The following is a 15,364-nucleotide window of genomic DNA, read 5'->3' as shown; positions in this document are numbered from 1 at the left end:
AGCGCTGTCAGCCTCCATGCTGTGACCGCTTCCCTGGGGAGACTGTGCAGTGCCAACCACCCTCTGGGTGAAGAGCCTTTTCCTGATTCCCAGCCTAAACCTCCTCTGACACAGTTTCAGGCCATCCCTCAAGTCCTATCAGTGCTCACCACAGAGAACAGATCGGTATCTGCCGCTGTACCCTGCTGCAAGATGTAGCCTCAGTGTCATCCAGGCTGAACACACCGAGTACCCACAGCTGCTCCTCACATGGCTTCTTCTCCAGACCCTTCCCCATCCTCATTGTCTTCCCTTGGACACTCCCTAACAGCTTTAATGTCTGTCTTATATTGTGATGATGGGGCACCACGAAGCCTCCGGCTCTTCCCCCTCAGCTGCAGTGGAATGGGGAGAAGAATCAACTCTAAAACTTGTGGGTTGAGATAAGAGTAGTTTAATAACAGAAAACAAAGCAAAATACAATAATAATGGTAAATAATAATAATGAAAATAAATAGGGAAAAAACCACAATTAACTGATGCCAAATAAAATTGCTCACTGCCTGCTGACCAATGACAGCCCCTTTCCAGGTAATCCCCCAGTTTATCTTCTGCAGGGCATAATGTTCCCTGGTGTGGAATATTCCTTTGGCCAGTTTGGGTCACCTCTCTCCTGGCTGTGCTCCTTCATTGTTTCTTTTCTGTACCTCTTCACTGGCAGACCACAAGACACCAAAAAAAAAAAAAAAAAAAAAAAAAAAAAAAAAAAATCCTTGACTTAGAATACAACAATTTAGAAAAAACACAGAAATTAGCTGCAGCTCAGCTGAAACCAAGACAGGCAGTTTTAGGGACTGCAGGAAAGTTTGAGATGATCAGGGGAAGGAAAGGGGATCACTCCCTTTGGCTTGTCATGTTCATTTCTCTCAAGGGCCAACAGAGCTCCTTGCCCCCTTGTACCAGTCTTCTTCCACAACTTCTTCCTCTTTGATCCCTACCCTCTATTCATCATCCAGCTGGCAAAAAGTCCGAGCTAGAGGACTGTCCCTTCCTCCTGCTTCTCTGGAGCTTTGTTATCCTACTCCTGAGGACCTGGAGTCCCTCCAGAGCTACACACAGGGTCAGGCTGCACGTGCCATGCACACCCTTGCCTTGACCCAGCAGCCCCTGGCCAGCTGGGAGTCATCTCAGGTTCACTGTATGAGCTGACAGCTCAGATTGGGAACCTAATTCATCTACACTTTCAGCCAACTCTAAAACTGATTAATAACCTGCCAGCATATTTTAGTATTATATTCTATTACAGTATTTTTTACTGGATTTTCGCCGTGAAGGGAAACAACATAAGTAGTTCTTGTGTCAGATCAAGTTCATGGTTAGGTAACAGAGGCAAACTTTGGAAAACAGCCCTTTGTGCTGAATCTCAGCATCAGCTGTAATTAAAATGAGTAACAGAGATGATAAGTGAAGTAAGTCTGGACCTTATCAGAAGTTGGTAGCCAGCAGGTGGTTTTGTGGCCAGCAATTCAGGCTTTCACTACAGTTGTACTCTGGTGATAATTGTACCTTTTATGAGTGCAAAAATGGTTCACAAAACATAAGCTATGGCCACTTCACATTTTGAGACAAGAAGAAATTAGTGTCCATATTGGCTGAACAGCCTGTAAAAATATTGCCAGAGTTCACACCCATCTTTGAGAAGCCAGTACAGCTCCTCTGGAGAGGAGACACCAGATTATACTCCATTTGCATGTCACCTCCTGCCCTGCAGCTGCCTCAGTATGACTCAGTTGTTCAGCAGCACAATACTTTCTCTATGGCAATATTTTTCCACATTGCCTTTAGATGATGCATGCATCATACCCTGATTCTGTAGCCAGTCTCACCTCCAGAATATTCTGTGAAAGTTCATGATTAGGAGACAATTTTTGGCACTGTTTCTGGTAGAGTTTTCTGTTTCACACACACTATTTTTCCCACCAATATGAAATCTATTCTCTAAATAGTGTGTGTGTATATGCTGCTGTGGGATGGTTTAGTGGGAATTATTTCTTGGCTTGTGATTGTTCTCCTTTGACCAGCGCAGTTATCAGCTTTTCACAGTATATAAATCTATGAATTTGAGTGTGAACATGAAAGGCTGAGGACTAGAAGAAACAACCTCTTTCCTGCAACATTTATTATCATGCCATCCCTTCTAGAAATCTGTCAATCTGTTTGGAACTTAGGTAGAAGAACAAAAGCAATTAGACACTTTTATCTTTCCAGTCTAAACTACTATAAGAGCATCCAAATGCTGATTTCTGTGGAGGAATGGAAGTATATCTTGTATTATTGCTACATGCTCTTGTAAGAGCCCAACATTTTCATCTGGGGACCTCTTGTATTTCTTTGGCTGAGGCATGACAACAGAATGTTTCATAAGTTTAGTGTTAAAAGCTTTATCAGGAGCTTTTTCAGTTAAGATCAAAAGATCCTTTCAAGATGGCTTTTTTAACTCATAGTTACGCTTTTCTTCCAGAATTTTAGGACAAAAATTTTAAAAGAGTATTTAAAAACGCAGTTAAGCAGTATTTTCAACAAAACTTAAACAGATCTGCTCATGAAATGATGTGTTGAGAAACTGATAATTCAATGTGCACAAGGTCTTTTCTCTTTCTGGGCCTCTCAAGCAGGTAGCTATGGAAAACCAGATGACTCTTCTCACATCATTGAATGATTTGTCCAATTTTGCTGGAAAATTGTAACCTTTTAATGAGTGAGTGTTACCTTCTCATAAGCCCTTGCCAGTCATCTGAAAGTAGTTTCAGCCATCTTTAAGCACTTTGGTTTTTTTCAGTAGATAGAGTTTTTCCACTTACGTTAAGGGACAAGGTATTCACCTGATGCCAGGACAGCTAATTCCAGCCATTAATACCTGCCATGCTTTCACTGATGGGCTGCCAATTAAATCCATGCCTTTTCCAGCCATGTGTTCTATGCTGAATTTCCCCAAACAGTGAGGGTGAGGGAGGAAGGGTAAAGAATCCAAACTGGTTAAGTAGCATTAGTGTCTGTGTATGTCTAAGAAGTCACTGGTATTTTTTGCTCAGCTTTGAACTGCTGTTCATCTTAGAAAATCCCACTGAACAAAGGATGGCATATTACTGAGTGAGATGTAAAAACTACATAGCTTTTCAGATCTCCATCTCTCTGATTATGTGATACAAAAATAAGAACCACATAAAGATCTATATTACAGAAGGAATGCTCCTATTTCCTGTGATGAATTTCTGATATCATGTAAGTAAATGGCATCACTTATCCACAAAGGTATTTTCCCCTTACTTGATGTCAGAAGGAAGGAAACCCCCAACCAGTCCCCAGTGAGGCATCCCACAATGCTTATGATAACTCACCCCATGGTCTTGTGCCTTTTCCTATATGAGAAAACTTTCCCTTTCATCTAATATTCAAGGCGTATATATAGGCAGTGTATGGTGCATAAATCAAACACAGCTTTCCTTGAACCCAAAATGCTGTTGCTCTATATTTTCTTGGTGAGTTGCTGCTTACCTGGCTCAATGGAAGATGCAGTAGAAGAATTTCAAGCAAACCTCAAGGATCTAGTGGATCTAGCAAACGAGGAGGTGGGTCGTTATCTCTTTTTCTTCATTTCCTACAGTTCTTTTGATGGAAGTATAAAATGAAGTCTGGGTTAGTTTCAGCTCTAGTTTGTATGTCCTGTATTTTGTTTGTTAATGTTGAGATGCTCAAGGCACTGCGTGTCAAGCTTTCCTCAGAAGCTGGTAATTGTTTCCCCAAAGGAAGTTCAGAAATAGAAAACCTGATGAAGATGATATGTAGTTCTAGATGTTTAACAATGTAGCAGTCACTTAGATGAGAAATACCTTCTAACAGTATATTCTTTTTTAAAATTTTAGGTCTTTCTTCCAGTATCCAAGGGGAAATTTCAGGTAAGACTTTCAAACTTCTTTTTTCTGCTGTTGTTAATTATTTGAAAAATGATGATGCTTTGTAGCAGATCTTGAAGGAAAGAGAATTAGACTACAAAAAAAGACCAAATCCTACTAAAAGGGAATACATATGCTAATTTTTCATGACCAGTTCTGTCAAATTCAGTGAAGCTATGGAAATAAAGAACCAGTTCTGTGACCATGGTCTCTGAGACTTGGTTGTACTCCTGCTGAAGGCAATCTCAGGAGTTCTTGCAGAGAGTTTACTTCTGAGGCTGTTCTCAACATTGCTGTCTGAGCTGCAGACCCTGAACATCACCTGCTGTCATTTAGAACCAAAGGTGGGTGAATAGGGTTAGTACTTGAAGCACTAAAATGTTCTTACCTCTTGGCAAACAAACAAGTTGAGTGTTATAAAGGACCATAAAGTTTGTGTCTGAAGAAAGCAATTTGTTGGCATGAGAAGTTATTGCCCACAATAATAAACCTGTTGATCAGTGGTTTCAGTTTGTGGTCTGCAGATTTCTCAAGTTCTGTGAACTGAAAAAAGGTTCATGAAAAATAATTAAGAACAGCCAGCCTGTTGTTTTGAAGGAAAAAATGTTTAGAGCTTGCAGCTTTAAAGAAGGCTAAGATACAGACAGATGGGTACAGTGCTTCTGTCCTGTGTGGGAAGTACAGCTGGGAGAGGGAGTTGGCAGATCTACCATTCTCAGGCTACTCAGTGTGGTTTTGATAAAACTGCAACCCCAGTGGATTTTAGTCTGCCTTTACAATACTTTTGTCTATTTTCCTTAATAACAATTTTTAAAATGTGTTTACTTACTCTCCTGCTGTAGATTTTTTATCAAGCCGCAGCAAACACAGGAAAGTACCTTCTTCTGTATTTATACAGAATTTCTGTTTCTGCTATGCATGCAAATAGTTATTGAATTTACTGAAAGATAAAAGTTAACTCTTTTGTGAGAACATAATTTTACTGTTATTTGATTTTTTTTTTTAGTGCAGTCAAGTTCCCTGTCAACTTAAAAGAACCATAGAAAGACTGAAAGTTTCCTTTGAGAATGATCCAGCAAGAACCCATATTTCTGTGATGGAGAAAAACATGAATCACATAACATCAACTTTAAAGAAAACACATAAAGTAAGTTTCTCATGAATTATTTATACACATAGAACCATGGAACTGTTTGGGTTGGAAGGGACCTTAAAGCTCATCTAGTCCCAACTCCCCTGGCTGGACTAGGGACACCTTAGGTAAAAATATGAAATTAAGTGAATGTACCACTCACTTGTTTTCAAAACATGAAATTAATCATCTCAGTATCCTGGCTGACTAAAGTCAACAGCAAAATTTTGATGGCATCTCTGCAAAACCGCTACAACATCCTTAGTTTCACAGTGTTGAGCATTACAGCTGCTGCTCAGCAGTGGTTTTACAGGAACTACCTGAATTCATGGAGTCTGAATCAGAGTTTCCTAAAAGATGCATCACCTGTAGACAAATCCTGGGACTTGTCATTAGCCAGGACACCAGTAAGAACAGGCCCTAAGGCACATCTCAGTAAGCAAAGTCAGCCAGGAAGGAGTATTCCCAAGACTCAAATGTCTTCTCTCTGTTCATTCATGCAGATCTGTCTTTCCTTCTGATTAAACATTCCCTTGAACAACCACCATCACCTTCTCAGGAATATGTTCTTCTTGTTTCCTCCATTATTTTGACTGTTACATTTTGCTATTTTTTTGCTTTTATCATTATTTTAGCAACCCCAGAACATCATACCCTGTCCTACGAGAAACGTGACCCTACGGGAAGCCCTGGCTCACTTCAAGAAATACTTTGAGAAGGTGAACGAGGACTGCTGGGAGTCCTGGTGACAGGTGTTGGCACCCCAAATACTTGGAGACAACTCTTACCCAACACTAGAGCTGGTTCTGATGGAAGACAGAGCACCACAAAGAGACACCACAATGTTAATATGAATGTTTCATATATGAATTATCAGATATTTATGTCTTATTGCAATTGTTAGTGTATTTATTTAATTTATCGAGTGCTTCTATATTTTTACATTTATGTTCAAAGTGATCATGAATAAAATGACTTAAAATATAATATATAAAATAATAAAATATTATTATAATAATATGTAATATTTTATTGTGGAGGTTGTGCACTATAATAACTATAGTATAAGTCAAGGCTATAGGAATGAAATCAAAAAATATACAGATTTAGAGTCAGATCCACTGATGTGCATTTCTGCAGGCACATAATTGTCAAATATTTACCATCTGAAGGCAGGAATAAAAAGGAGAGGAGGTGTCTTTTAAATATATTCATAATTAAATTTGAGAACAATGCATTTCCCTCTAATTCTACAACTTAATTTTGTTGCATTAGATGTGCATGATACACATTTTTAAACTAAAATATTTTGTGTGCGAGCAGATCATATTCATTTTAATATTATTCCAAATATATTTTCAACTGTGGTATCTTCAAATTTTGTAGTAGAGTCAGGAATTAGTGTTGTTGGCTCAATGACAAGCCAAAACCAAACCCTGAGGGGGTCTCTGGGTTATTGCCATGGAAATATAGTGATAATTATCAAACAGACACAGTGGTGGTAGCAAAGCTTGTCTAATTTAGGCTGGATTGGTTTGTTTGGTTTTTCTTCTCAGGACTGCCTAAAGCTGTATTTTCTATGAAGTGAAGACTGTGATTACAAGTCACTTTTCTTAAATAAAAATATGGCATTTTTCTAGAACCTGAAGTGTCAGAGGAAAACAACACTCTTGCTAGTGATGGAAGCACTCCCTGAATTCCAAATGAATTGAGTTGATTCATGGAGCTGGCTTTTGGGTCATGAAGCAGCTTGAAGACCTGCCCAGCTAGACATTGTGTAACTTCTAAGTGAAAAATACTTGGCCTAGATGTATTTTTGGGAAGTTGTAGCCCATCTCTACTGAAATAAACAATAGGATTAAGTAATCAAGCATAGTTATGTCCAAGGCACCATCCGGTTTGTGATGATTGTAGCAGAGAGACAGGATTTTACAAGAAACGAAAGGGTGCACATCAAAGAGATTCCCATCTTGGTGACTGAGAAAAGCTATGATAAACCCAGACATTGGTATTAGCAGTGTGACAGTGGCTAATCCAGTCACTAATTGAAACTAATAAATCTTCTCCAGAACAAAGAGTGGTAATCAGGAGACCTGGAGAACACTGTCCCACAAAACCAAGCCCACATCATTAGTCACTGCTGGAGGTTTAGCAAGAGCAGACAAGAGCAAAACAATGAACTTTGAATGAACAAACATGAGAAGGCATCTCTCTAAACAGGGCCCTTCTGACACAGCTCTCAATGAATCAAAAATGCCTCCAGAGAAACACAGGAAGCAGGAAAACCTGTCTCACACAGAGGAGATGTTCAAGTACTTCAACATCAGCTCTCACAAGTAACTGTAAATGATGTACAGCTGCTAAAATTGAGGCAAGACTGGGAAATATCACTTTTTTCTAGTGTTGTATGTTTCACTCCAGCTTTCTGCATAAAACTGAAAAGTAGGAGCAAAGGCAGGATTTTACCACAAAGTTTACAGAACCTCTATAATCTTAGTCAAAACAAACCCCTTTCAACCAAACATTGCTGAATGATTGTAATGTTAACACAGGTTAAGAACGCATCTTTCCTTCTAAAACCTGCTAAAAGTGTGAGCTATAATGATGTGCTGTACCTGCATTGGAGACAATGCTGCTCACCCACACCAAGCTAAACCTCACAAGACAAGCACAGAGAAACGCTACTAAGTGCTTAAATGACCAGACTGGACTTTAATTAGCTAATTAGGCAGAAGATATCTCTAATTACAATTATGCAACTTTGCATAAGCTCGGCTCATACTTTAAAGTGTATTCATTCACGGTTCCATCTCTTTACTTTGTGGTGGGTCCATCCAAGCAGCAAAATCTCTTTTCTTTCCATTTTGTTCTTCTGGAAATGCTTTCCTGCTTTAGCACAGGTTAACAGGGCATCGCTGCTACCATAAAAATCAGAAAACAAAGAAACAAAACGTTTAAGGACAAATATACAGAGTGGTTTAGGGTGAAAAACTCATAATCACAGGTTTGTGAGCTCCTACAGTTTTCATTTTCTGGTGAGGGAAGCCAAAGGATTTAGGAAACAGAAGAGATGCTAAAGCTGCCAGAAGGAAATCCTGAGATCTGAAGCAATAAGGATCCCAACACTGTTCTTCTGCCTTGGCACTTCAGGGAGATACATGACAATGGATTCAGGGTTTTTTTAAATATTTCACTATTCTGGCTACTATTCCACTGGAATTTTCCATGGTGCTTAAAAGCTTTCTGATACAATTGGGGCCAGCCAGCAGTTGTGCTTTTGCTCCAGCCCAGAGCAGAGAGCAAGCAGGAGATGACATCCACATTTTGTCTGAATCTCGAGCAACAGTTCCCTTCGTTGTCTTTTCTGCCTTTATTTTTCACTACAGGAAGCATCCCATTTTGTGCAACAGCTCAGTCAAGCTGGTCTCAGAATAGTATCTGACAGGTCCCCACTGATGGCAGTATCCAGTGCTAGAAGGGAGATGTGCAAAAACTGGCCAGGTATTGCACACACTGTTTCCAGAAAACAGTCACTCCCACAGACTGTCACAGAAGCATAAATAAAACAGCCTGTTTCCCAGGAAAAGTTGTCATTTAATGTAATTTAGGTCAAAACCAGTCTTCCCCAAATTTCACAATCTCCCTAGTTTGTAAGTGGCCCTTATAGAATCACCAGGACAGTTTTGGGACAGAGATGCTCCAGGAGCAGCACTACTTTGGGATGCAAGAACTAAGTCCAGGCATTATCTTTGCTGCCTGTTGTAGGAAGCAAGAATTCTGCTCACTGCTAGAGCATCCAGATATGCACATGCACCTTGCTGTATCAGCCACCCTCACAAGGGACATGTACTGCTGAAAGGCAGCAAAAAGCTAAAAAATCATTCATTAAATATGGTGAATATGACTCCCTTCTAGTGACCTGCTTTTTGCACTCACCTGGTTCTCTCCATTACTGTCTGTTACAAAGGAGAGTATCACTAAGCTTGAAGCAGGTTCTACAACCCCAGGAGATTAGATGAGTTTGAGGATCAGAAAATTTGTCAGGATAAGAGAAAACTCCATTTCGAATGATAGGCTTTAAACTAAGTTCCCTGCACAACCATGTGAGAAAGCATTCCAGAGCATCTCTGCAGGAGTTGTTCCCTGGTTTCCAGAACTTTCCATTTTCTTGAGCCTGGCAGGCCAGGGAGGCACAAGACTACTGCACCACAGCAGTGCTGCATTTTATATTCACAGCAGTAAAGAAACCTTATCTAAATATTGTAACTTCACATGCATCTACATGGAAGAGCAAAACCAGCTCCTACAAAGAGTTGCAGCTCAGTTCATACAAGGCATTCTCTGAGTCCATCACCCTCATGCAGGCACATGCCTGCAGGAATCATCTGCATTTCTTGACCCAAGAAGCCCTTGCCTGAGATGATCCCAGCTGGCATCAGCAGCATCTTATACAGCCATTAGGATAACTTTATTTTCACACTCAGCGTCATCTGATTATTTTCTTAAATAATATTCCTAAACCAGATCTAATGTGAACACTTATCACACCCTGACTCACACCAAAATGCCTTTTTCATTAGTATCAAAAGTCATGAATTAACTGACTAGATTATTTATTCACTTCACATCCATGCTCCTGATCATTCAAAATTGAAATAGAGACACTTTGGATAAATTCAGCAGTGTGGATTTCCACTTGCTGTCTGTTACTCTAGTCTCCAAAATTTCTTCTGAAATATTTTCTTTGCTTATTCTTATTCCTGTTCCTACCAATTCTATTCATGTTTGTGATGCCTTCACTCTGCTCATACTCCCAGATCAGACCAATCTGAGAATTCTAAGTACCAGGGATTACAGTATTGGGGCCCAGGACCTGTTGCTTACATTGCCCTATTTTTTTCTTCAACTTCTTAACCCTGCATTCACATTAAAAACAAAACCCCAAACCATCAGTACAATAATGAACCTCTCAGGAGATGGGACTATGATTTGTGTAGGGGCACTGAGCCAGCTTAGAGAGAAAAAAAGGCTCTTGAGCAGTTCTATTACCTCAAGTAAAATAAGGAAAAAAGTGAAAGAAAAGGAAAAATCCCTGCATTGAGAAGTAAGTGAGTTTGGAGTATGTCACAAGCAGAGAGAGTAGTAAAACAGCAAGCAGTGAAGGACCAGTCTTGTTCCTTTGGAGCTGGAAAAAGCTGAAAGTAAAAGTAGCTCATGCTAGTGTTGTATTTAACAAAAATACTGTGAATTCTTCAGAACTGGGAATTATCTTCTGCAAACTAAGTTTATCAAGGGGAAAAGAACACTCATGCAGGTCATAAGAATTTCTGGGACAGTGCTGGGATTCCGCAGAAGTGTCTGCAAATACCAAATGCAAGCGAGGGAAGAAAAGAAAAAGGCTGAGACACGATGTCTTGGCAGATGTGCGGGCCAGGAATGGAATTGGACACAGATGTGCTCTCTGTGCTAAGCAGCCCCAGCGTGGGGAGGTCTGAGGGGGGACACAGCAGGGTCCAGCAGCCCCAGGGGCAATCCTTAGCAGTGGGGACAGGGAATGTCATGCTTTAATGGATGGTCATTTCCAACCCTTGGCCAAGGAAAAGGTGAAAAAAGTGGGGTTTTCCGACAAACCTTGAGTTGAAACTGAGTTGCCCACAGAAGTCTCTAATGGTGGGTGGAACACCAGCCTGGCTGGCAGTGCAGCCCAGGTACCAGCCAAAGGGGAGAGGAGGCTTTGCCTGCAAACCAGTGTGAGTCTGAAGGAGACCAAAGGAAGCAAGCTGTGAAACACCAAAAACACAGGGAGCCAAGAGTGGGTTCTTACTCTTTTCAGTTTTATGGCTTACAAATTCAGCCCAAGGGCAGCTGGTAGGGCCAGGCAGGTTCTTTGCCTTTGCATCTCCCAGAGATGCACTTATGTAGAGTCCAGAAAATCAGAGTTGTTTGAATTCGAAGGAACCCTAAAGACCATTCAGTTCCAAACCCCTTGCCATGAGCAGGGGCACCTTCCACTAGACCAGCTTGCTCAGACCCCAACCCACTCAGGGATGAGGCTTTTCCAGACAGTCTGTGCCACTGTTTTACCTCCTCATTGTAAGAAGCTTTTTCCTTATTACTTGCCACATTCCTACAAGGACACGATCCTCAAAGCTGTGTGAAGAGAAAGTTCTATAGATAAGAGTGGAGTGTGGAAAAACCCCTCATCTTGTTAGAGAGGACAAACGGATACAGCAAAGCAGGCAGCAGCCAGCTGCAGGTTAGCTTCAGCTAAGCCACATAACCACTACTGACTTTTGACTTCCCCAATTCAAAGTATTTAGATATTGAGATGCTTACTCTGAAATGCTGTGGCATCAGACCCCACGAGTGGAGCCAGCAGATCTGCAGCCACGGGGCTGCTGCCTTCAATGATGTAAAATAACATCATTCACCTTTTAAAAAGGAGTAAAAAAGGAGCTTTTCCAGCTTTCCCTCCAGGAAAGAGGGAAACACAGGTCATTGGCTGATTTGGCCAAGTAACACACCACAAAGCCTTCAATGAATGAAGATCTCAGACTGGAGCCTCCCAAACCTGGTGGGCTTCCCCTTTCTCAGCTCCTGGCCAGAGAATGGGACAGTCAGGGCAGCACTGTCCTGATAGAAAATCAGCTCTGGGGCACCAACTGTGCCCATGGGGTCTGGCCTGATGTGCTCAAGACACCCTGCATCCCTCCTTCCCCCAAAAAGGGCTACTTTGCTCTGCCCATCCCCAGGGCCACCTTGGTGCTCCAGGGCAGTGCTTCTCCTGCTGTAAATCAATTAACTCTTACAGAATACTTGCATTTTGTCAGAATTTTGTCACCAATATTGGACAAGTGCTGTAATTTTTCCTTTTTAAACAATGGGCCACGTATTTTCCATGGGGTTATGTTGGGGTTTTTTTCTTAGACCAGTCTTTTTCCAGCACATAAATTCTAGCACATAATTCCACTCTGTGAACAAATAAGTTTTGATTTCTAGAGAAGTGCTGTGAAGATAATATTTGCTTGGTCATACTTTGGGTCATCCTATGCTTTACTAATTTTCATGTTGAAAAGTCACTCATATATTTGCTATCTACTTTCCATGGAAAAGCTGACTGGGCAAAGAGGCTGCCCCAAGGTTAAACACCAAATTTACTGGAACCTTTCTCTTCCAGAAAGTCCCAATAAATGTGGTTTTTTTCTTTTTATTTTCTTTTTTTTTTAACCAGTTTAAAATTAAACCTAAACAGTTACTTCCTTGTAGAGACCATAAAATGATAGAGGACTGGTCCACAACCACTTACAGGGTCTCTGATCCCATCAGCAGGATGAAGACCCATCTCTACCTTCTCTTGCTGGCTGCAGGCATCTCTGCTGCTCCCCAGATGAACAGCATGGCTGAATTACTGACACTACTACAGCAAATGTATGAGGTGATGACAAAGGACATTCAGGTAAATTCAATTTCCATTTTTCTAATCTAAAATTTAATATACTGAATTCTCTTGTTTTGGAATATATAACTTTTTTTTGAAAGTGAAACAATCTATCTATTTTATCTATCTATTTTATTTTATTGTATTTTATTATATTTTTATTATATTTTATTATTTTATTATATTTTTATCAGTGTTAATGAAGAAGATATTTAAAAGTCTGAATTAATGTGTTATTTTTCAGAATCTGAGGATTGAAACTCCCAACAATATAGATGTAAGTAAAAGGTTTTTTTAAATAAAAGTAACTTCTTTGGTTAATTTCTTCACTAGAAATTAAGGTAGTTCTGAAATTTTCTCCTAAAATACTCTATTTGTATTAATTATAAGATAGAAAGTGTTATTAGGTATAAAACACTATTAAAACCAATCAAATGATAAGTCCAAAAAGATGCTGCAATATAAAAGGAACTATACTTGTTCTATGTTCTTGTAAATCTGCAGAACACACACAAGGAATGATTTTCTGAATCAGTTTTTTGAATGAGATATGGTTTACAAAGGAAAGAACACATTCAATCACATTTCCTGCTTGTATGTGTGAATAATCATTCTGTTTAGTCTGCTTCATTTAGTCCACTTCTAGACATGGCTTTTTATACCCTTACCATCAGTTAGGGAATTAACAGTTGTATTATCTCATCTTCTCTGAAGGATGATGTTAATGCCCCCTGAACAGTGCACTGTGACTGGGGGCCCATGAGCAGGGTCTGTCTTAAACACCAAACTCCCCTTTATGCATTTCCCATCTTCTTTCACCTCTCCAATAAATTTCTCCTGTTCCCTCTCAGATTTTTTTTTCAGATAACTTTAAATGACTCTCTCATCATGCAGACATTAATGAGACTTTTCTCTTTGCTGTGCATCTACTAGCATCCTGATTTCCACAGACCTCAGTCCAGCACAGAGCTCCTCTGCTAATAGTGTGCCAGATGCTATTTGTGGAAATGTTTCTGACTCATTGATTTATTGAAGGAGCAGAATAATTCCCATTTTTGCCCTAAAATGGTTACAGGGGGTTGTGGTTTCTATCCCATTCCATCCCAATCGATCCCATTCCTTGCAAATTAGCTGTAAAGTTCCCAGCTCTGTCACTGCTTTCTGGACCCTGTCTGGAGGAGCTCTCTTCCTAGACTGAGGCTTTGACCCAGAATCAGCAGAGCCCAATGGTGGCAGCCCAGTTGTCCCTGTTCCTGATGAGGTCCCTGGTGGTGCCAGCACAGCCCCCTGTGCCAGTGCCCAGCTCTCCCTTGAGGGGAAGAGCTGCTTCCCTCTCACCTGTTCTTTGGGTCCAGAGGTGACAGAGGTGTCTCTGCATTTGCTGTTTGTCAGGGGCAGAAGGATGTGGCTTCCCAGGCAAGGCTGTGGCAAAAAATTCTCTTATTCATCACGCAGCATGCAGGAATGACAAGCAGGAGATAGATGTTGGTCAAGAACATCATGGGTGCAATGCTGACCTTCAGCAGTTGCCTGCATTTCCTCCAATCTTCAGTGATTAGGTTTTTCTTCAGTTTTCATCACTTTCTACTCCCATAACATCTCAGTCTGTTCCTGCTGCTGATGGTCGTGTCCTCTCCTCTCTTCCCTAATCCAGGACTGTGAGTTTAGCTGATCTCTTTCAAAACAACCCCACACTGGAGAGTGCAACCATCATCCATCACTCTTTGCTTGGCCTCCATCCCACATCCCTTCTCCCCCCTCTGGTGGCCTTGTCCAGACCACAAGGTCTCGGAGACCAAAGCCAGTGACTGCTTTGTGGCAGAGGACCAGGATGGGACAAGGGCCAGGAAATGAGAGGGTGACCCCTGTCCCCATCTGTCCTGGCTCACAGGTGTCAGATGTCACAGGGGGTTAATGTTTGGAATAACCTCAAGTTAATTTGTTTTCTTTCTCTTGTGTTGAAGAGACAGGAGCAGATGTGAGAAATCCAACCACGGATTTCTCATTTCACGTGGCTTCAGAAGAGGCAGGGCTGTGTCATTTGACAATGACATCTTTCATCTGGACATTATAAGACACACCAGCAGATACTGTCCTTTGCCAGGTTTCTGTCTGCAGAGTAAATAAATGTTTAGAGCAGAGAAGCAACACTTGCCTAAGCTGTTTGCAAAGTGAAGCCCAAAAGTCATTAAGAATGAATTTGCCACCCAGGCAGCTGGGCAAAACTCACAATGCTCTTTAATAAACCCATTGTAGCTTGTGATTATGAATACTTGTATCTCAATTTTTCTATTTCTTCCATCTTAGGATGTGAATTGTATCAGCACAGTCTTCAAAGGAACAGAACAGCTGAAAAATAATCCAGCTATGAAAAAATTCAATGCTTTTTTCCAGAATTTTGAAAGAGTGAAGCAATGGCTCATGCCAAACCTGGCAAAAGAGGTAGGAATTTATTTGCTGTCTGCCAGGGATCATGCAGCAGAGATATAACAGAAAAAGGTCTATAATTCACAAATGTGTCTTTACACCTACAAAAGAGAGAAATTTCTTACTGGCTTATTTTTAGTACATGGGAAAATAAATCCTGGCATTATTTCATGTTCATATCCTTCCCTTGTTCTAATATTCAGCTTGATCCACCTCTAAAATAAGGATCATATATGTGATAAAAAATTGTATCATTTATAAAATTATTTTGGGATTAAAAAGCTCTAAATAATGATTAAATGTTAAGCAATTTCATTTTCTTGATTCATTTTTCAGGGGAAATGTGATAAAGAAAGAAGGAGTGCAACAATATTTATAACAAAGCTGATGACATTCATCCGAAAACTGTTAAAAGCCACAAGACTGGAGAGTTAG

General features: G+C 40.5%; 1 protein-coding gene across 1 annotated transcript; it reads left to right on the top strand.

Moving 5' to 3' along the window:
- Positions 1–12,394: 12,394 nt before the first annotated feature.
- On the top strand, positions 12,395–15,364 carry LOC143695315 (interleukin-5-like). The gene is made up of 4 exons (XM_077186602.1): positions 12,395–12,520; positions 12,747–12,779; positions 14,810–14,944; positions 15,266–15,364. Exons 1-4 carry the CDS (start codon positions 12,395–12,397, stop codon positions 15,362–15,364), a joined length of 393 nt encoding a protein of 130 aa, XP_077042717.1.

The sequence above is a fragment of the Agelaius phoeniceus genome, chromosome 15 (assembly GCF_051311805.1).
Source record: "Agelaius phoeniceus isolate bAgePho1 chromosome 15, bAgePho1.hap1, whole genome shotgun sequence".
In the NCBI taxonomy this organism is placed as follows: domain Eukaryota; kingdom Metazoa; phylum Chordata; class Aves; order Passeriformes; family Icteridae; genus Agelaius; species Agelaius phoeniceus.
Note: the sequence above shows the minus strand (reverse complement) of the source record. Positions and strands in the feature narration are given on the sequence as shown.

Bases quoted from the DNA above. Each gene is read 5' to 3' on its own strand.
- LOC143695315 (XM_077186602.1), top strand. From the start codon at position 12,395: ATGAAGACCCATCTCTACCTTCTCTTGCTGGCTGCAGGCATCTCTGCT. The intron at 12,521-12,746 runs GTAAATTCAATT...GTTATTTTTCAG, and splicing joins TGATGACAAAGGACATTCAG to AATCTGAGGATTGAAACTCC. The intron at 12,780-14,809 runs GTAAGTAAAAGG...CTTCCATCTTAG, and splicing joins AAACTCCCAACAATATAGAT to GATGTGAATTGTATCAGCAC.